Consider the following 22,954-nt stretch of genomic DNA (forward strand, 5'->3'; position numbering starts at 1 on the left):
CCAAATTTGTATGTGCGACCTGAAGTTCTTCACAATAACAATGCAATTTTCTTTCCCAAAATCATTATTAGACACTGAAACAAAAAGTTATCTTGTTCTTTAGTCTTGACTGCTGTGCAAAAAGTAGCTCTTGAATTACATACAAAAAACCCAAATCAAACAAACAAACCAACCAAAAAAAAACCAGCAAAAAACACCTGCAGTAAGCAGTGCGGTCTCTACTTAATCTGATGGCCACAAGAGGGTACAATTTGTAAATGGTACACGAACATAACAGTCCTACAAAGTTTTCTCTAAGTGACATAAATCTTTTCTGAATAAAAATCCATCTCCAGCCTGAGGGAAATTTTGGCACAGCACCTGCCCAGCATCATTGCCTCGAGAGCTGCCCAGGCCACCAAGTGAAGGCAATGAGCATCTTTCTGTGCACGAGCATCTTTCTGTGCACAAGCTGTGTGGTGCTTCCCTTCAGCCAGGCCCACAATCCACAGTTCTCAGACAAAGGAATCAATCTCTCCAAACCTGTCGCTGCTTTAGCCAAGAGCACCACGCTGAGAACAGAAACACAACGCACTTTCAGCTATGTCATAGGCACCCAAACATCACCCCCCAAGGCTCTTGTGTTTTTAACCAGCCCTTGGGCATCAGAGAAAAGGCCAAATGGCTTTATCTGGGCACATCAGGAATCACAGAATATTCTGGTTTGGAAGGGACCCATCAGGATCATGGAATCCCACTCCTGGCCCTGCACAGGACACCCCAAGGGTCACAGAATGTGACTGAGAGCGTTGCGCAAACACCTCCTGAGCTCTGTCAGGCTGGGGCTGTACCTGGGAGCTTGTTCAGGAAACTGCGCATCAGTCTGCAACCAAACACTGTCTTTCTCACAGGGCTACAAAACAAAATAGAAGATGGACAAAGGAAAACAGGGCTCGACTAGGTTTCCTTGTGATACGTTTAATTCTGGCAAAAGCTGCAAATTAGTGGTTTTGGCTCAAACCACCCTCAATACAACTTACTTTGAGTATCAGGACTTGTTCAAAAGCATAAAATAACAGAGTACATATTGCGGTGAGCTCCCATGAACACTGCATATCTAGAATGTACTGTGAAATGGACTCTGTTCTGCAGTGGTACTGGTGGGTCCCAGTGTTTTCACATATTTTAGGGAAATCTGCCAAACACGTGCTCAGATGTTGGCAGCAGCGGCAGAAGCAGAGCCTCGACAGCTTCTGTTTGTTATTGGAATTCTTTGATCCCATCTATGAGTGCGGAGATCCAACGAATATTCAACTAAAAGCTGTTTAACTTTGGGATCACTCGTCAAGGTGTGACAGGAGGAAAAAAAAAAAAAAAAAAAAAGGAAAATAAACCCACAAAAATAAACCCACAAAGCCGGGACCCGCCGGCGCCTGGCCCAGGCCCGCGAGAGCGGCGCGGCCACGACCGCACGCGCGTTCCTCACGCGGGGCCGCTGGCCCTTTAAATGCCGGCGGGCGGCCCGTGCCGCCCCTGGCTGGGAGACCCCGCACCGCCAGTGAGAGGTGAAACCAAGATGGCGGCCGCGCAGTGACTGAGGCGGAGCCGGGGCCGGAGGGAGCCGGGCCGCACCAGCCGCTGCCGATCGCCCCCTCCCTCCGCCGGGCACAGCGTTTCTCTGCCAGCCGGGTCGCCGAACGCCTGGAAGCGCAGCCACGTCGGGAGGCGCGCTGGGGAGCCGGGACTGAGCCGCCGCAGCACCAGGAGGAGGAGGAGGAGGAGGAAGAAGAACATGGCGGCGGAGTCAGGCTGGGAGTGAAGCCTCCGCCTGCGACCGGAGTCCATGGGGAAGACGGGACGCTGAGCTCGGCTGGCCATTCACCCGTCCCGGGGACGGGCAGTGTCCGCGGGCCCCGGGCAGCCGGGCGGGAAGGAGGGCGGCTCCTGGGAGCCCCGCGCTGACGGACGGCGAGCGAGGGGCTTCGGGCCTGGGCAGCTGCTGCACAATAGAGCCGGGCTTCAGGCCGGGGCGAGCAGCCCCTCTCCCGCCTGCCTCCCTTCCTCTGGCTCCCTCCGGCCTTACCGGCCTCCCCGCTGTTTTCCCCGGCAGGGCTCCTGCTTCCAGGAACGCCTGCTCCTGTCACGCTGGGCCGGCTGCAGCCCGCCGCTGCTTCCTCTGCCGTGAATCCCCTTCTCCTCCGGGATCCCTTCTTCACCGCCTCTCCTGCCTGCCCTTCGCCCTGCAAAGAGCCTCTCTCCTCTCTGCGGCTCTCCCTGCCTAGGCTTACTCGCCTTTTGTATAGCGTCTGACTGTACCTGAAGGAGCAGCTCCCTTTTTTCACATCTTCACCTCTCGTTTCCCCCTCTTCCCCAATCATCCTCTGTTACCCTCGATAATGAGGATGCCGTTGGGGCACTGAAGAGGAGTAAGAAGAGCTTTCTTGGCGTGCCCGTGTGGGGCTGCTCCCCTCTTTCCCGCTCCCCTCCCCTGAGGGGGGCCTGGTCCGCGACCAGCCTTCTGCTCCCCCAGCGATTGCGAGCCAGAGTGGTGGCTGCGGTGTGGCAGGCGGCAGGATGACGGACACCCGGCGGAGGGTGAAGGTGTACACGCTAAATGAGGACCGCCAGTGGGATGATCGAGGCACAGGGCATGTGTCCTCTTGCTACGTGGAGAGGCTCAAGGGCATGTCCCTGCTAGTCAGGGCAGAGAGTGATGGTAAGTGTGTACGGCTGAAGGTACAGTCTTTCCTCGTCCTGCCCAGAAAAGGAACTGCGTGTAGCTTTGTGTCTGTTGCCTTAATGTTTTCCTGCATAATTCAAATCGTGTTCCTAAAAGCAAGTAAGCACTAACCCGGGTTCATTCGTGCTAGGCCGAGTGAAAGAAGCAGGAGATTGCCATCAAGTGCAAGCATCGTAGGCACTTACTGAATACACAGCGTTGCATGCAAAATGCGTTTGAGTCTCGTTGTAAATCTTGTATGGGTTTGGATGTCTACTGATCTTGTTTCAAAACCGATCACTGGATGTTTCTGGAAGCGATCCACTCATGAAAGTTGTTCAAAACTTAGATTTTGGTTTTTAGTATTTGTTTTTAGAAGATCGTTGGATGGCTAACACCTTTCTGTTTCCACCTGCCCTTTTCTTTGGTAGCTTTTTGGATTATGTAAGACATTCTAACAGCTATCAACGGTTTTCAAAGTACAGTTATGGTAGTAAAGGCAATACAATGGACAGAACAGCATTTTCAGAGATGGTTGTTTTTGGTTTTTTTTCTAGTGGGATGAAGTTCTCAGTCCTTCAGCAGTTCTAGGTCTCCCTGAAAATGATGCATTTTTCATTATCAACTTCTTTCATGTTTTCTGGCAACATATGTCAGTAGTGTACATGTTAAGTAGTAATATCTAGCCCTGTAGCTACATGTTTGGCCTAGTCTTGACTATTGGTTAAGTGAGTTCATGACTCTCTGTGATCAGAGATTTTCAAATGTGTACTTCATAGTATCAAGCTTGTACCATTTTCCTTTTAAAGAATGTCAGTTCATAACTTACTACTTCATTAGATGTATAGCTACTGTATTTAGTGACTTGTCGATCTGGTTGTAGCATATGACTGTCAACAGACCTTGTAATTTTATTTATTAAGCTTTTTTATTGTAGGAAGTAGGATGAGGAGCAATTTGAGAATCCTTTTTGAGAAAGTTCTGATAAACTGTACAATATGTAATCTCTACAGCAAAGATCATAAACTGATATGGAAGAATCAGTCATCTTAGCAGGATTTTGATAATTGAGCTCCTGATAAGCCCCCAGAGAGATCTTGTAGTTTCTTGATTATACTTTAAAAGGTTAAACTGACACCTGGTTTTTATTTATTTTACAGTGAGGAGGATATATCAAGACCTTGAGCAGCTTCATAGTGCGAGAGAAAACATTCAAAATGGAAACAGATTTAAAATTTCAACAGTAGGAGGGAATTTTAAAAATTATCCCTAAATTTTTAGGCTAATTTTTACAGTATGTTTTGTCATAGATACTGTCCTGGCTGCCTACATGGCTGTTGGAGTCATGTTTAAAAACTGTTTTGTCTCCTATACATTAAAAAATGATACATTTAAACATGCAACTTTCTGTTTCATGTTTAAAATCTGGGGTTTTTTTAAAGTATTTGAACTAAAATCCATTTATTAACTTTCAGTGGGATATGTGTGCTTCAGACTGATTAGAACCTGAGTTGGACTGTTGTTGCCACCTCACTTATAAATGAACATCTGTAAGAAGGAAGAAACATTGGTATAAAAACTAAAATTAAGTCATTGCTTTATCTTGCATAGCTACACTAATCTAATCAGAACTGTCTCAAATTTATTAATTGCACCTAATACACAGATGTTTATTTGATAGTATCTACACTTTAGACCTCTCTCAAACTGCATACTTTGTACTTCAAAGTATTGAATAATGCACAGAGTTAAAGTTCTTAATTTAGTAGGTAGTATCAGTCCTGGGTAAATGTGCACTCTATTAATAGGCTAGTTTTTCTAACTTGCTTATGTAAACACCTCATAAAATTTGATTTATATTTTGTGTGCTCCCACTGCCTATTCTTTGTGGGCTAATTTTGAAGGCAAATAGTCATTTTTACATGTGAGCAAATGATTTGGAAAAAGGTGTTTTATATACTGTGCAGTTTGTGTTTCCTTGCATGCTTTTTTAACTAAATGAAATAGTTGGCTGATTTTTAACTTTTACCCAGTTAACAAAGACATACAAGTAGTAGGAACCTACTTGTACACCATTTGCTTCCATGTTTCCATTGCATTCTTGTATTGTCCGTCTTTGCCAGCTCCTCCTCTTTCCACAATGAAACTTCTTCCTTCCTGCATTTCTTAACCAGCTTTTCCTAGCCTTTGAGCTGAGATTCATCTTGTGCACACTGGCATGTTCTTACTGACTTGCTCCAGGAAGCTGACAGAAAGCCTGGGGGATATGCCTGAAGGTGAAGGCTCCATTTCCTGAGTAGGGGAGGTCATGGGGATGTGAGCAGTAGCTCCTTATGTGTGTGGGAAATTCCCATTTCTGTTAAAGGGCCAGTTTGGCTATGCACAAATCAACAGCAGAATTACCAGTGGTTTCTTTGGCTGACCATGTGGGCTAGCACATGGTTCAGTCTTTGGATTTTGCAGCTGTGACTTAGTGTAGTAGGCTGCTTTGCAAGTGGTTGAGATTTTATAGCACAGTCAGGGTGTTCACATAAGGGAAGTGCAATCAGTATGCCACATCCAATGTAAGCTGTCATTTGGAATTGGAGGAATAAGAACTGAGTAAAAGGGGTTTTTATTTGTAGAAGGGTTTTTTAACTTGTGCTGGTGTTTACCACCATCATAAAAGAAAATAATTTAGAGTAGATGAGTGAGTTGTGTTGCTAGCTGCATATCTAATGTTGCCAGGCACTAAACTGTCATTCAGACAGTTTGGAATAATCAGAACAGAAATACCATAAACTCCTTTCATATCAGGTATATTATGCGTTGAAGCATGAAATTGTAATTTTTTTACACTTTAATAGCTGTTCACTTTTTATTTAAAACCCTGAAAAGTTTCTCTGTGTGATTCCTAGCTGTAATGTATTCTGCCTGAATTGCAGCTGAGCAAGAGTGAAATATTTTCTTACAAATTATCACCTACCATGTGAGTTTCTGTGTGCAGTCAGAACCCTTTGATTTCTTACCAATTTCTGACATGGTATTTTAAGCTGCTGTGGCCTGCCTTAGTCTTAAAATGTTTTTGGAGTTTACTGTGTGGTTTCAGATCACCTTCTTTTTGTTCTGAGCCCAGGTGACTGAAGTGACCTCTAAAGTGAACACTTCTGTTCAAGTAATTTGTGTTAATTTGAAAGCTTAAACCTTTAATTAAAACTTACTGGTCCTGTATCTAAAATTTTGACAAGTGTAAATTAACCCTTTCATTTCAGTCTGTATTTGTGAGCTCTCTTTTAGGAACTCTGATAATTTTCATTCAGTTGAAGTTTGCTGTTTCTGAAGTCTGTATGGGCACAGGGAAAGCCATAGGGCAAGCATCTATCCTTGCTGTTTCTGTAGTGAAGGTATCAGTAAACCTGTACAGCTAGCAGGCTTAGAGAAAACTTGGCCTTAAGTTTTTTACTTTGTTCAAATTCAAGGGTCTGAATTTAATGGTTTGTTTTAGGCAAGCAGTATAGTATTTATCTTGGATAAAAATTTTAAAAAAGCATGGGAGGAGATGACTTGGGGCTTTTTTGTTCCTTTTCTCCTAGTTTTCCACTTTCCTTAATATTTGGATTTGACCCTCCAGAAGTGTCTTAGACTCAGGAGTATTCTCTTGGAATTGTAGAACACTTTCTTGGGACTCAGTTGGAGCTGTTTCTTGAGTTTCTGAGGATCAGTTTCGGTGATTCAGTTGCACCAGGACTGATTGCAGAACTTAAATCTCTCTGTACATATTGCAAGAAACAGCTCTTGAGTTGAAACTTTCATTTAAATGTAAACATGTTTATACTGGTGGGTGGTAATGAGCAGCACCTTAGTTTTTCTGCTTTTGAGGAAGGTTCCATGTAACAGTTCGGTGTGAGAGCAAGTGTTCTAGATTAACTGTTACTTCCACATGCATATTTGTAAATAAAACTGCAAATTTGCTGTTTAAGACTGTTGAATTGGGATATTTGATGTCTCTAAATGTAAATGAAAAGAGCATTGAATACCTATCTGTATGTAATCTCTTGTGGGCAAGTCTTTCTCTATACACACATTCATTCTGCAGCACAGAATAGTGATTTCTACTAACAGAACCCCCAGCTGTGCTGTACTGCATTACAGTGGCAGGTAACAGAATTTCTTTTTTATAGATGGTTTCAGATATTATTTTTTGACTTCAGTGTTTTGCAGTTACCTTTACAAATTCATTCAAGGCTGTAATTTAAAAAATAACAAGATCTGCATAATTTTGGGGCATTAACTAAAAACATAGCTTGCATTAAGGTGAATTATCAGATCTTTCCTAACTTTGAATAGAGTCATTGGGTCAATGAAGATGACATTTTGTTGGTGTATTTTTATGAAGATAAATTAGACTGGATAATCTTAACATCTTCTAGGATGATGCCAATGGGAAAGTACCTACATGGAAAGTAATGCTTATGAAAAAAGCATCTCAAACAAATGATAATGACTTTGAGTGGAAGGTTATTTGTGATGTGTTCTATTTCTGTAACCTTTTTCTAAAGAATATATCTGTGTTTCAGATGTCTGCTACTGCTGCCTGGTTTCCACATGCAAGTAAAAAAGAAGGAAGGGGGCTGATACTGTGAAATTTAGTGTATTAAATAAATTCACTGAACTGACCAGTAGATTAGTCACTGATCTTTCACTTGTTGAACCCTTTTTGGGGAACTTATTGCACAAATGGAGCATTGTATTCTCCAGAAGAATGAATTTGGGGCAGTTATTAGTTGTAGAGCACAATTTACCTTTCACTGTGTTTTCCATCTCCAGATCAATATTTTTCTAGTTATTGTCCAAAATGGTGAGGAATGAGTTGAATCGTGTGGTAGTGAGAAGCAATTCAAGCCTTAAAAAGCTTGATTTGTCTTTCCTGCAAGCATCAGGTTTAGTGGAGAAGAAGAAATGCTCTTTTTTGATAAGTCTGGTAAAGAAGTCATTCTCTATTGTCTGCTTCTAGCTTGGCAGATAAAGTATCTGCATTCAAATGTTTTCAATTTTTTAAAATAGTATTTTGTCAAACATGGCATTCAGGTTATGTATGGTATTTTTCTGATATTGGGATTTACATGTCTATAGGTCTGTGTTCAGCCATTAAAATATACGATGTTGAAATTACTGATTACTTTGGATTCTTAGATTCTAGTTCATACTTTCTGATACTAAATATTTCTAGACAGCAAAGACTTTCTAGAAGTTTTTCAGCCAATGTAATAGCACAAATAATTTTCTAATACTTCATGTAGTAGAAGTTGGGACTTTGAAATCACGACTGAGTCTGTGTATCTGATGGTTTTAGATGTTCATTAGGCAAACTCTAAATTCAAAGCCGAGACTACGGCCAAAGTATGAGCAATGTATTGGATTTGTCTTTAAACCTCATCTTAGATGTTTTCCTTCTCTGTCCTGCTCTATGGTTTGTGATTATTCTTTTCTTTAGTTATGCAGTTACACTTAAGCTGCTTTGGTAACAGAGCTGGTGCATGTTAGAAAACTGGAAACTCAGAAAAACCTGGATAGTGTATTTAGGTTTGAGGCAAGAGAGTTTTTTCTGTGTGTCTTGTTTTTCCTAGAGGGATATTTTTTTCAGTTTTGTTGTTGAATTACATTGAGTTTGTAAACAACTTTTACTCCAAGAGCAGTTGAGATGGGGTGGTAGCTTTTCAAGCCAACTTCATTAGTGGAGGCTGCCTCTTGTAGAACAATAGACTTAGAATTTGGGAACAAACAGCCTTCACAGGTACATTAATTTGAAAAAAATACTTACTTGTATCTGATGACCTCATGCATAGTAAGCTAGTGGATATAAAAATCATTGGTAAAGCTTCTAAATTCATCAAGTAATAACCTTTCTTATCAGACAACAGAATGGAGAAATGCCACTTTAAAGGGCCACTTGCAGCCTCATGTTTTGATTATATGATTGACAGTGCAGGTTAATTTATCACTATTTCTTTGTGTAAGCTGAATGAAGCTCTGCAGATATGTAAATTTAAGTCATGCACTGGCATTAGTGCTGCTGAGTAGCAAGGTGGAGGAGGGAAGTGATGGTCCAAGAATAAAATCAGTTTAAAAAGTTGTTTTTGCATAGATCAATGCTTCAGATTGTTTAAATGTGACACAAGAATGCTAACATGCAAAAGGAAGGTAAAGAAGACACAGGCATGAGAATGGAATTGCTATTCTGTGTCTTATAAAACCTGCTTTGAAACCATTGTTCCTGAGTTTTTTGTGCAAAGTTTTCTGGTATTACCAGTCACAATGGTTACTGCTCTAAGCATTAGTTTCTAGATATGCTTCCTAGGAAAATAAATGTTTTAGCTAACCTTTAAGAACAAATACCATATGATTAGAATTTTCACACAAAACAACCATAGGTAATCTCTGGAATGCAGTTGTGATGCTTTTGGTTTGCTGACTTGCAGGGTTTATCATGTCTGAAAAGTTTTCTGTGGAAAAGCCATTACTCAGAATAAGAAAGGTTCAAACTTCAGTCCTCAGTGTATTATTGTGTACTGTGTGAACAGTATATCTGAGGGACAAATGAAATGTAAAGCTCAAGGGTAGGGGTTAAGAGAGTTATTGTTGCTCAAGGAAAGAGTGATCAGAAAATTCATGTGGAGATTTAAAATTTTAGCATGCATATAAATAAGTGGAACTTTTTTTTTCTAGGCTCTCTTCTTTTGGAGTCCAAAATTAATCCGAACACTGCGTACCAGAAGCAACAGGTAAACATACTTTTCTTTTCCTCATGTTTAAAGGCAGAGTCTTTAACAGTATACAACCAACAGTATAGCAGTATAGTAATTTTTTGCCTCTGTTGCAAATTATATCTTATGTTCTTGTGCCAAAAATAGGCGAAGTATTGTACACCAATTTTGCGTGTTACATGATCATGTGTTATTTCTCTGCTTTTTTGGTGAAGTTAGACAGATAAATTGGGCTCTGTTTTGCACCAGAAATTGCTTTGGAATACAGTCAAAACATAGTTGGGAAAATCACAATGTAGCTGAGGTTCCCGAGGGTTATATTATCTGAAACTTAGTATCATCTGGCATTTTTCTTCTTTATATTTCAGATGTTATAACTTTAAATGCTTTTTTATTCAAGGAAAGACTAGAAGCTTTAAAGCTATTTACTTGTTAACCTGTTTGTCTTTTACTTGGAAGGTGGATATGGGTTACTACTGCTCCAAAGCATTCTGTATGCATAAAACTTATTAGCTTTAGTTTGCACATTGCTTCAGTTATTTAAGCTGTACATTGTGAGCCCCTAAAGAATGCTCCTGAGATGGGTGACAAGTGAGCTGTGTAGGTTTTGTACTTCATTTGCTGTGCTTGTTTCATGGATGCTGGGAATTGCTCTTACAGGTTTAAAAATGCTGCACCAGATTGTATTTTGTTGCCTGTTTGGTCAGTTCAGACATGTTAAAATCTTGTCAGGTGCAGTTAATGTATTAAAACACTCTTCAGTCTTTCAGCTTTAATAGTTTATTACAGGCATGGACATACTGTTGTTTTGTTCACAGGCAGTCCCAGTAGTTGTGTCACTCCAGCTGTTTGTAGGATTGTATTTGGAACTGAATGGGGGTAGCCAGTATGGGCCAAAAAAGCCCTTGAAAAATTTGACCTGTATTGTTTCTTGATATATTAATAATGCACTATATAAGCAGCTCATACTGAACAACTGATGGGGACAATGCGGGTCTGGAGAATCAATTCCAGGGAGTGAGGACAAGACCAGCAGAAATGCTAAGCAGGCTAAGTTTTAGCTGTAATCCTGACTAGCTTGAGGTCATGGTTTTATGATACTGTAACTTGAGCTTTAAAACTCCTGAAGTTACACTGAATATTTCACAGCTCTATAGCATAAAGTGTTGATCTGGTATAAACTTGCTTTGCTGGCTTATATCAGTTAAAAACTCACTGAGGGTGAGTTTTGTATCAGTAGGCTTTATACCACATCAGACAAGAAACCTACTTCAAGTAGGCATAAAATTGCAAGATTGGTGCCAACCACCACATATGCCAGTCACTGTAACAGCACTTCCTACTCAGAGTCAGACATACATTATAATCTAGTGCTGCATAAATCATACTGGCCATTGTGAAATCATGGTTAGAGAAATAAAAATAATTAACATGAGTCTGTGCCATTAGAACAGCACTGTACATTCTCTATGCTGGAGAAGGAAAAGTGCTGTTTTTAAAGCTTTCAAATGCTGCATAGACAGATATTTATATTTGCAGGTGGATTGTTCATATTGTTTAGCCAAACCAATTTCTGATACAGATTGAATATAAGCCTCCACTCTGAGCCTTATAAATACCAAATGTTTCTTGATGTGTATATTAAATATGCTCTGTAGCATGTTTTCTTTCATGTGAGGCCTACTTATCCTTTCCCATAGTAAAAGGCAAGTTCAAAGTTTAAACCTGATTCTATATAACCTAAGCTTGGAGCTTAGCAGATGAAAGAAAGAGAAGGTTTGTTTGCCAGCTCTGCTCCTAGAATTCTGAATGGCTTAAAATTACTAAACCATAAGAAAATCAACTTGGTACTTTAAATCCTTTTTCAAAAACTGGGAACTCTCTATGCTGGCTGAACTTTCAAACCACCTTACACAAGATTCATTTGTGGAACTGAGATAGAGTGAATGAGATCTTTTTTTGACTGCAGAAGGCCGCTTAGATCACCTCACTACTAGTGGAATTGCAGCCCAAGATAGATGACTTGCTTTTGAGCTTGCCTGCTGTTGTTAGTTGCACTTGGAAAATTTCAAGAAAAATCTCCCAGAAATCTGAGACTTAAAAGTTCAAAGTAGCTGTGTAGTGTTACGATATCACCAGGCTTTTATCTCAGAATTTTGTTGTGAGGGTGGATCTCCATGCTATTTTAAATAGTACATAGCAACACATCCATTTCTCCTGTGACACAGCATGCAGCCTGTAGGCTCTTTGAATATCCGATGGAATAAATGGATGAGTTCTGACTTTTGTCTAGGTTGACATGAGGCTTGTAAGAAGATGCAGTCTTTATTGGACCAACTGAAACAATCTGTGGTTGGAAACAAGGAGAGATGTATACTAAGCTCTTGGGGAACCTTCATGTGCCAGTTGGATCCTTCAACAAAAGAAGCCTATAAGATGCCTTTGTGACAAATAGTGAAGTCCTTCCACTGGTGAAAGAGCCTTCTGCCTATCTTGATCTGTTAGTGCAAGTGTGAAGTAGATGGTCTCATTAATTGTTGATATCACAAATTATGCAATCTCATGGTTTACATATGTGTGTTTTCATACCGGCACAGCTTAGATAATTACTTATCAAAATACTAGTGTGAAGATCTGAGGACAAGTTTGCCTTTTTGCCTCTGGTCCCTTGGAAACTAAAGCCAACAAAACCAACCAAACCACCAAAAAAAAAAAAAAAAAAAAAAAAAAACCACCTTCCAAAAACTATACCTGTGAAGCTGAGCTTGTAGGATGATCTTGTCCCAGTTGTCTTCTTTATATTTCTTGGTGTTTAGTGTTCAAAGCAGTGATGGCCTTTTGTGGTGGTAAATACGACTTTCTGCCTTTGGGGAGAAAGATTACTTGGGAGATCTTGAGTCCTGCTCAGGGACTCATTTTTCATACATCAACCTGAGGTATTTCAGTTTGGTCTAGTTTCCAGACTTACCTGCCAGGTTTGAAATAATTCATTAAAGTATGAAATTCATAGACAGTCTTTTGACTGTCTTTTCAGTAGTCAAATAAATTAGTCGGTGACAATGAAGAGCTGTTTTCTGCCATGTTCAAAAAGAAAGGTAGGTCTGTGTATCTGATTTTGCAGAGTAGAATTGCTACCAGTGGAAGTTCATTGATGCTCTGAACCATGCACTTCCTGGCAAACTCATCACTATTTATACTAGAACTAGAAGAAAGGAAGCCGTATGAGGAAAAAAAGCTAGAAAGAAAACAACTTGAGAAATGTTCTCAAGTCATGTGGCTCAAGAAAAGGACTTAATATTTCTTAAGTTAAAGTACTATTTGTAGGCAGAAACTTCTTCAGTAAAAGCAAAATTTGCACAGTACAGTCACATGAGCACCTGATTTGTATTCTTGTTGTCGCTCTGTGCTAAGTTTTATTGGTGTTTTTATTTTAAAATGTTACAAAGCAGTCCTATAACTTTGCCATGGAATATTACTGGATTTAATTACTGGGTAAGTAGTAGCATTCTCCTTAAAAGCAAAATTTTTTAGTAAGTGAAATTTAATTATACAAAGCATTGCTGTGTCACACATGGAATACTTAGTTTTTCTCTTCTGTTGTTGGTTGTTTTCTTAGTACTCTAGTAAAGGAAGAAGATATTTTAATTGTGGATTGGGTTTAAGGCATTGAAATTTCAGAATGTTAATGACAAAGATGCTGTTCTTAAACAAGTGATCCTTATTCAGAAAATGAATAATTCCATTAGTATATTAGGACAGCACCTCTTCCTATGCAGCCTTAAATGATTAAAAAACCCTCCATACGCTAGCATTTATCTAGGGAGAAACCTGATACAGATGTGTACTGGGGTGTAGCTTTTCAGTATACTTTGGCAATGCTTTAAAAATAGAATAGTAAAGACTTGTATCCTCAGCTTTTTTAGATGCATCCATGTGCATCCTGTAATGAAGTATGTATTGCATCCCTTTCTGTGCCTGATAGAAGGAAGAGTTGAGTTATTTACAGCTTCCACCTACCGTCTTGCCTCTGCCCTAGAGGTGTCTTTGCTTTTGCAGTCTCTTTTTCAGGTCCTCATAAGAATAAAAAGCTAAAATTCATCCCAAGTACTATCTACTAGCTGTGTGACTTGAAGGTGGCCATCCTTGAATAATGGAGAGCAGATTTATTAATAAAAAAGCCAAGTTTTGAAAATATCCAAAAGGACACTGACTGAATGCTCAGAGAAGATGAACTTCATACCATTGCTGTCATGACAATCAAGCCAACAATGAAACTATTTCAATAAAATTTGTGCCTATGGTAGCTAAGTAAGAAAGAGTATGTGGCTTTGTGAGGTGATGGAATAAGTAAGGGAAGGGCAGGCTGCTCTTGGGTTTGAGATGAGCCAGTTAATCTGTTTTAAATTAACATACATTTCTTTTCCTTCAAGTCTATTTTCCTGTGTATTCTGTTTTTTCTGCTCTTATTGAGTGTCCTGGTTTAGGGACAAATTTGGAAGGAAACTTCCTAAGGGGTCCCTCTAGAAAGCAGATTCAAGTGGCTCCTCCCCCAGCTGGTTTGGGAAAAGATTTCCATGGAGAAAATTGGAATAAACCTGTTTATTTAATAAGCAAAGTCTTCAGAAGCATAAAAAATGAATAATATAAAACCTCTAGCTGTTCTGAAGAGATGGCAAATTCAGAAAGTCCTTGTCATAGGGTGTAGCTCGGCTCACTCAGTCTCTTATTAGCCCCTCCTGTGCTGGAAAGTGCCATGTCCTGCACCCTGGTGGGCCACAGGTGTGAGCTCCTGGTGTATCTTTGGGTTTTCAGTCCAGAGCAGTTTGAACAGTTCCAAGAAAAAGAAAAGCCACAGTCCAGGGAACTTTTCTGCCTCAGCTAGCTAAAAACTAACTAAAAAACAAGGGAGAGCTCTCTCCCACTGTCTGTGCTGCAGACAACAGTCCATGAGGAAAAAAAAAAAAAGCTGAAGAAGCTCTTATCTCTGTGTTTTGAATACAGCTGCCTCAGACATTATACCAGTTATTTTTTTCCCCCCCGCCCACCCCCCCATCCCCTTTACTCTCAGATCTTAAGGGTACAAAACTGATTTCTGGGCTAAACAGACAAATGGGGATGCAATTCAGCATCATAAAATCACCCTAGGACACTGAGTATGGCCAGTAATTAAAGTTTCTGCTGCAGAACTAATAAACTGATTTTATTCCATGTGATTAATGGGAATGCAGCTATGAAATCACTAACTGAAAAGTTGTCTATGTCTGTTGAGCTTTCACAGAAGCTAGTAGAATACAATCTGAGTGTGCCTTTGAAATGTTAATCAGTTTTTTGAATAAATTGTTAGCACATCCAGATAACTAGGTTCTAGGTGAAAAAGTGCATGAAACCAAATGCAGAATTGAAACTTCATATTACATTACTTGGGTCAGTTTTTGTAGCTTGAAGATTCTACCACAAGCTACCACACTGACTCAATATTTAACTTCAAAAGTCTAGGTAGTGCAAGTAGTTTATTTCATAAAGAGAAACCTGAAATTATGAAGCTGAACTTTTGATTGTAAATATTTAGATAGCAAGATGCTGAAAGGTGAGTTGGCATGTCTGGGGAAGTGTCTGTGACTGTAAACAATCTAAGGAATTAGATAAGGAGCTAGCAATCAGGCAGTGCCCATGAGGGGAAGAAACACCTGGCTGTTTTGAACCTTGTGTGGGCCAGGAAACTGAAATAAACTTGAACCATGTCAGGGTTAATAGGAAGAGATTCATTTGCTTTTTAAGGTTGAAAGCAAGAATTTATTAAATACTTAGCTAATTTAGGGATCACTACTTCTTGAATGTAGATTAAATCTCAGAGCTGCCTAAAGAATGTTTTGGAGCTATGGAGAAGACTTGTCCCTGGACATGAACTGGCGTGAGAGTCCATTGTCAAACAGTTACAGTTCTGTTAATTTAATCATAGCAGAATCAAATCCTCTCTACTAGTTGCTCTGAAATTCTTCATAATGAAGTCCCAGAGCTTGCTTTGGAATTTTGTGTGAGTGCTGTACAAGACACCTACTAAGAGCTTTCTAGTAGTTAAATAAAACTGATTTGTCTAATAAAAGTTGACTTTTAGTGAGTGTTATGTCAAGAATGTATCAAAAAAATTTCTCTCTTGGGGTAAGTCAGAAGCCTTTTGGCAATAGTTGCAGAAAAATGAAAAGTTGTGAGGTAGATACTAAACCTTATCCTTCTTCAGTGCAATTGCCACTGTTTCCTGGGTTAAATTATTGCAAGTTAGCTTCTGAGGCACATCTCAAATAAAACTGTAGCACACAGTAGTACCTCTGGAGAACCTCTAACTAACCATAACTTGCTTCAAGTGGGCTTGATGCAGCTGGCTGAGAGAGAATCAGCACAGGAGTCACTGATTGCATTGTGAATGTTTGCCTTGGGCTGTGCCCTTATAAGGACTAGAGTGTACAAAGCTATCCTCCACCCATGGAAATGATTGATACCTCCTTAAGGGAATGTTAAGTACATGGATCTCCTAAAACGAGGCCGTACTCAGAAATCTTGGTTAAATTTTAAAATTCCTCATTTTATGTGTGCAGCCATAACGAGCACTATTTTAACAGAAAACACATTCATATAAATGGTCCTAAGGAGACAGCAAATTTTGTATGGGCTAAGATAGTGATGACACATCCAACTGGCACTACTGTCAAAATATTTTTTTACAAAGCAGCAAATGATTTTTCAGACTATGAATAAGATCATGAACTCTACATAAATAGCTCCTGATTATCATCCTATTTAAAAAAGATCTTGCCAAGAACTATGATGCATCTTGAAAATATGAGGAGCTAGAATGCTGATGTTCTCACAGAGAACTCAATATAAGGTCCTTCAATAATAAAACCTTTGTCCAAGTTTTATTTGTGACAGCACAGTGTTGCTGTGATTTAATACTGCTGTTGCACATTTTAATTGTTTACGAAGAACTAGATGTGTTCAATTTTTAGATGTTTTAATTATCCTTTTGAGTTTCTAGTGTGTAGATGCTAATATTTAATGTGAAATGCAACAACAAAGGACATCTGATCCAGCTGTGATCCAGCTGAGCCACAACTGCTGCTAGGAAGCAAATAAAATTGAAGATTTTATGCTCATCAAGATGTGATGTGCAAGATTTATCTTCTTACCTTTCTAACCAATAGCTACTATTACTAAGCATATTTATCCTTACTCATGTTTTCTCTTTGAATGGAGAAGGCATTCTTAAGAAATTGCAGTTGCTTTCTGGAGTTTCAAGAAGTTTGACATTTGGAAGCAACAGATACTCCAATCCATAGCTGAGAGATCCAGAGTAGTTAGTGGACTCTGTTCACACTGAGGAAATGTCAGATCCTGTATAGAAGCATGTACAAACATTTCTTTCAATAAAATAAACAGAAAGTAGACTGTTGTTGATGTATTCTTCTATCTTTAACTCCATATAGAATTTCCTTCAGTCATTTCTTCATACATGTGTAAGTCTTGTACTATTCTTTTTGATGATTATAAGCTTTGTAGCATTAACAAAATGAAGTTATAGTCACAACTTTCTGCCTTTAACAGTGAATTTAGACAAAACTGTATATGTGCAACAAAGTGGAGTGCTTTCTATTTCACATTGTCTTTTTAAAAGTCCTTTTTATGCAAGAAAGGTTATACAAACAAATACAGTTACCAAAGATCCAGAAAGTAGCAATGGGTAGATTTCTGTTGGGGAACCATAATATACGAACCCCTTGCATGATAAGATAACAGATACTAATAATTTTGAATTTTAGTGTTGGCAATTGAAAAACACTTTTCTAATGCTGATAAAACAAACTGAAAAATGATTATGCTGCTCAAATGATTTCTTTAAGCAATTTTTTGTTTTGTTTTCCAAAGAAAAAATAACTAAAAAATATCTAACTATATGGGAGTGTGAGCTTCCGTGTTTAGTAGATTATCTTGTTAAAGGGAAAAATTGCCATACTGTGGCCAAATACACTTATCTACATCTGTGACTGTAGTTTTCAAAAGCAGGTTTAACTTTCTGTCTCCTCTTTCATTTTTCTCTGCCTTCCTTTCTCTGTTTTGATCTGTTCTGGATTTTATTCAGAGACTGAGAGCTTTTGTTTATTAAACTTAAGCAGTTAATGGGAGTACTACTGCCCTTAGCAGTATTCTTTTAGTCATTTCCCATTTCTTAGTTGTGTTCTTTATCAAGAAGAATATACATTTTGGTCTTTCAGAAATGGCATGTTTAGAAATCTAACCACTTTCACCTGGATGGTAATGTAATGTAATTAGATGGGAATATTGCAAGTTCTACTAGGGTCTACTTAAAATTTGGTGTTAGGGTTGTTTGGGATTTTTTAATTAAATAAGCACTACTCAGTGTAAAGCTAAGGAGAGAGCGGCCTTTAAAATTACTGCAGTAGAAATACAGATAGATGTATTAGAATTTGAACCTGATACCTACACTTAAGGTGCAGTAAGGTACATACTGTTTTCAAAAAATGGTAAATTTTTTCTTTTGAGACCTTCACTTTTTGGATTTTTGTAAATTGATTTTTTTTTGCTCTGGAGTCAGCAGTACCAGTTGCTGTCAATCTGTTATTACCAGAGAATTTGCTCCATGACCTGTAGAGAATAAACTATTAATTATGATTTTTTTTCTTCCTTTTGTATTTTGGAGGTGGTCTTCCTAAATCCCTTTCTTCTGTGTACCACCTCTCCCTCAACCCTTTGGAAAAGGAAAAGGTAAACTATTTGCCATTTACAAGGTAAAGCCATTAGTGCCTCTGAAGCAGTATAGCTGCTCTGGTAATGGCAAATTGATTATATTGTATTGCTTGACAATCCCATTGGAGCTGGCTGATTGTGCTGTTTAGATTATAGTTTAGCTTAAGGTGTTTTCTAGCAAGTGCATATCAAAATCTAAATATAAGGTTTCTTTTTATTGTCAGTATTCATTTTAATATCACTCTAAGCAAAATCTGTACTTAATGAAGTAGAAATTCTGCATTTTATGTATATGAAGAATTCTCATGTCTCTTGTCCTAGTGAGTGAATGCATGGTTTAGCACTTGTCTGAAATAATACAGTTTCATGGGGCTATGTGTATTTACTCTTGGTTATATTTCAGCTGTTACAGGAAGATTAACAAGTCTTGGTTACAAAAGATTAACAATAAAGCTTGATTCAGTACATGTGAACAATGCTGATTTTATTTTTCTCTTTTATTAATTTAGTTTGGTTTTCTGTTTAGTTATTCTAAGAGTAGTTTAGTAACTCTCTGTAAACTACTTCATCAAATACTTTGTCAGTGTGTAACATTGCTGTTTACACCATCAGCTTCCACTTTCATATATTGGCTTTGCATGGAATATGAGGGCTCTGATAAACTCTTGAACTATCCTAGCAAGTAGATAAGACCTTCAGTATCTGGGAAGTGACGGTAGCTAAGCATGGTTTCAAGTAATTTATAGAAGTTTAGGGCAAAACTTCCTTCCAGAATTGTAGTTTGGATAAGTAAAACTCTCATATGTGGTTCAGTGTAGTGCGTGCGTGTAGTCCCAGGCAGTGAATCGTGCTGTTTGTCTTCTTTAAAGTTTGTAGCTAACTTGGGACTAGCTTTTAAACAGCTGTTCTGTGCATTAGCAGAGTGTCTTCTGGAGCCTACAGAAGAAGTACAGCTTTATATGGTCCAACTGAAACATTAAAAAAAACCCCAAACATAAACACCCACAAAACGTGTTGCTTTTGTTATTGCATTTTATTAGAGAGTGCATTGAGGTAGAAGTGCATTTTCTAGGTCACACTTTTTGAGATTTACAATATTATGGTTACAGAACTTTTGATATTTTTCTGGAACTTCTTTTTTCTGATTTATGCAGGAATGTTTTAATCGTAAACACATATAAAAAAATTTATGAAGTGTGATGGTTGTGTTTGTATTGTAATACTGTCCTGTCATAATTAAGTGTCAGGCTGTATTTATTTTTAAATTTTTCTCTTTAAAAACTTTAGGTTAATAAAATCTGAAATATATTGCTTAAAATATTCTTCCTCTCTTTAAAGGATACCTTGATTGTGTGGTCTGAAGCTGAAAATTATGATTTGGCACTTAGCTTTCAAGAAAAAGCAGGTTGTGATGAAATATGGGAAAAAATATGTCAGGTAAGTTTGATAAATGTAAGATTGAGACAACCTAATTCATCTAAATGTTTGTGTTCAAAACTTGTAGTCTGTTTTTAATTTGAACAACAGTGGATCGAAAGTAAAAACTACAGTTTTAGCCAGCTCTCCCAAATTTTGCATTTTTAAATTTGAAAACTTTCTCCTTCCTCCAGAAATTTAATACAAATCTAATCTAAGTTTTGGGTATTTTTTAGAACATTTTCAGGTCTTTTTACTCAAGATAACTTTTTAGGTCTATTTTGCCCAAGGAAGGGTAGCTGAAAATGAGTGCTTAAAAAGTTGCCCGATAATTAATGTCATAATTAACTTTTTTCACAGTAGCCATAAATGGAAAGATTACCTATGAAGTTTTATTGTAGAGAGAGGAATATATGTGAGCTCTTAGTTTTATAATGTATTTCTTATAGAATATACTGCAGTATTTTAATTTTATATATGGTGTATATAGTAATACCATATTTTATTTACATTTCTCTTTGTACATTTCTAATTCTTCTGTTTCAGGTGAGGGGAATATTGAGTTTCTCTCAGAACTTTTTTCCATGCAAATGTTTCCAGCCTATGAAAGATTGATCTCATAGTAGGAGATAGTTGCATCCCTGTATCATCACCTTAAAGACAATATTTTAAGAAATCTAACAATATATAGGTAGCATGTATTTATTTTAACATACATTTTACCACTACAACCAGGTCACTGAACCAGGTCACTGAATTAGTGTTGTTTGTGAATAATATTTGTTCAGGTATTAACTATTTGTTCAGTATTAACTATTGATCCAAATATATTCACTGATGTTAGTTCACTTTCTCAGTTCTTGATTGGGTTTTTCTTCCCTTCTGAGCATTACAACTTCTCATAATTCTGTGCTGCATTATGCGGGATTTCTCTAAGTTACTCTAAATCTCTCTCTGCACTCTCTTTCTGTTCTTAACAAACATCTAGCTCTCCCCACTCTGTGTTTTGAAGTTTGTTCGTAGTGATCTCAGAAACAAAGCATAAGAAATCTGGTTTCACAATTACATTGTGTATAGATTATTCCTTTTTTTTAAGAATGAGTCTTTTCAGCAGTTTACGACTTACGTAAATAAGTACAGAAACATTTCCAAGAACCTTAGCAGTCAATGTCCCAAAAGCTAGGGACAGAAACAAAGTGGGGAAAGGGGGAAGTTTTGTTTGTAGGAAACACCCAGATAAGAAGCCCAGTTTCTTCACCCTCATGTAAAGATCTAATATTTTTGTAGGAAAGCAGTGTCTTTACATCCTGTTTTGAGGCCATGCTATTGTAATTGTGTCTAGTGTACTTTATAGATCTTAAGCTTCCTCAGTCATTAGAACTTCTAAAAGGAAAGCTTTGATACCATTTATAAAGTGGTTGCTGCTGTATAAGCAGAACAATATATGGAGTTTAACAGCATTCTGACTATAGGCTTTCTGTTATAATTGAAGTATTATTTTTCCCACGGTTTTTTTGCTGATTTTCAAGATTAAAAACAGCAACACCTTATACTGTTCTGCACAGCAGTGCTTCTCTGAATTTGATACATCACACTCCAAGGAGATGCTAAAATTAGGATGTCATAAAAGCTGATCCACTCTGGTGCCCAAGCATCTGTGCATTTTTTTACTAATTTATACTTTTCACAGTTTCCTCATACCTCTGGACAGATCTTTGCAAGTCCTGTGCGTTACTTTTATGACAGTCAGTTTTCCACTATCCTTTTGTCAGTGTTGGTTTGAGCTTTTTTGTTCTTAAGAGGGGATTTGGTGTCTCTTGTTGCGTATTCAGAAAGTGCACAGTAACAGATTTTGACTTGCAGCTCTCCAGAACTGAAAATAACAGATAAATTAGCAGCACTGTCCTCTCTTCTCTTTTTGAGATAGTGGAAGTTTTGAAAAGCATCAAGAGCAGTTAATAGCCTATGGATAAATGTTTAAGGCTATCACTAGAATAATGTAATACTGATTTGCATTTGAAAATCTGTCTGGTTTTATTTGAAGTACTCAGAAAATGGAGGTTTTTTTCCTTATTCTTCCTCCCATTTTTAGAAAATAAATAAATGTCTAATGTAGAAACAGTTCTATAAAACTTTCTATTTGAAGAAATCTTCTTATTATCTCTTTTACTTTCCAAACTCAGTATCAGACTAGATTTGCATTTCTGTTTTGCCCATACAAAGAAAATATTTGTGATACTTAAATGGTATTTTTAAAAGCATTCAAGCAACAGTAAAATTAAACTCCGCTTTTTGACACATCTTATTTTGCAGGTTCAAGGCAAAGACCCTTCTGTTGATATTACTCAGGATCTTGTTGATGAGTCTGAGGAGGAACGCTTTGATGATATGTCATCACCAGGTCTAGAATTGCCATCCTGTGAACTCAGCCGACTAGAAGAAATCGCAGAACTTGTGGCATCTTCACTGCCTTCACCGTTGCGTCGTGAGAAACTCGCACTAGCACTGGAAAATGAGGGTTATATTAAGAAGCTCTTAGAAATTTTTCATGTGTGCGAAGACTTGGAGAACATTGAAGGACTACACCACTTATACGAAATTATTAAGGGAATTTTCCTTTTGAACAGAACTGCACTTTTTGAAGTCATGTTTTCCGAGGAATGTATAATGGATGTAATTGGATGCCTAGAGTATGATCCGTCTTTATCACAGTCACGGAAACACAGGGAATTTCTAACTAAAACAGCAAAATTTAAAGAGGTGATACCTATATCTGATCCAGAGCTGAAGCAAAAAATACATCAGACATACAGAGTACAATATATTCAAGATATGGTCCTACCCACTCCCTCAGTTTTTGAGGAAAATATGCTATCAACACTTCATTCTTTCATCTTTTTTAATAAAGTGGAAATAGTTGGGATGTTACAGGTAAGTTTCAAAAATACATAATCTTACTTGTGGTTGGGCAAGAAAGTCAGGTGATTATTGCTGGAAAGATTGAGATGCTTCAGTGGATTCTTCACTTCTGTGATTCTGTAAGTGATTGTGGAGTGTGACAGAAAAGGCATGGATTTGAGTACTGAGTTTTCAAATACATGTTCTTGGACTACATTCTCTGTAACTGATTTAAATAGAGCAAACGTGTGGAATGTTGAATGAGGTTCTTTGGAATGAACAGTACTGTTTGCACTTTGAATCTTTGATTTTAATAGGAGTTTTGAGAGTTGCTGTTTTTAGGATTTTTTAGTCAGTAGACTTAGGGATATCTTTTGTCTTGTTACCATGAAAAAAATCACTTTGCATAAACTTCACAATATAAACTCCTACCATGATG

At 38.1% G+C, this 22,954-nt stretch overlaps 1 protein-coding gene across 1 annotated transcript; it reads left to right on the forward strand.

Moving 5' to 3' along the window:
* The first annotated feature begins 1,538 nt into the window (after positions 1–1,538).
* Positions 1,539–22,584, forward strand: LOC130266394 (serine/threonine-protein phosphatase 4 regulatory subunit 3A). Its single transcript, XM_056515664.1, has 4 exons — positions 1,539–2,695; positions 9,404–9,459; positions 19,540–19,638; positions 21,931–22,584. Exons 1-4 carry the CDS (start codon positions 2,554–2,556, stop codon positions 22,567–22,569), a joined length of 936 nt encoding a protein of 311 aa, XP_056371639.1. The 5' UTR covers positions 1,539–2,553; the 3' UTR covers positions 22,570–22,584.
* Positions 22,585–22,954: the final 370 nt, after the last annotated feature.

Source organism: Oenanthe melanoleuca, unplaced genomic scaffold (genome assembly GCF_029582105.1).
Source record: "Oenanthe melanoleuca isolate GR-GAL-2019-014 unplaced genomic scaffold, OMel1.0 S032, whole genome shotgun sequence".
In the NCBI taxonomy this organism is placed as follows: domain Eukaryota; kingdom Metazoa; phylum Chordata; class Aves; order Passeriformes; family Muscicapidae; genus Oenanthe; species Oenanthe melanoleuca.

Bases quoted from the DNA above. Each gene is read 5' to 3' on its own strand.
- LOC130266394 (XM_056515664.1), top strand. From the start codon at position 2,554: ATGACGGACACCCGGCGGAGGGTGAAGGTGTACACGCTAAATGAGGAC. The intron at 9,460-19,539 runs GTAAACATACTT...CTCTCTTTAAAG, and splicing joins CTGCGTACCAGAAGCAACAG to GATACCTTGATTGTGTGGTC. The intron at 19,639-21,930 runs GTAAGTTTGATA...CTTATTTTGCAG, and splicing joins TATGGGAAAAAATATGTCAG to GTTCAAGGCAAAGACCCTTC.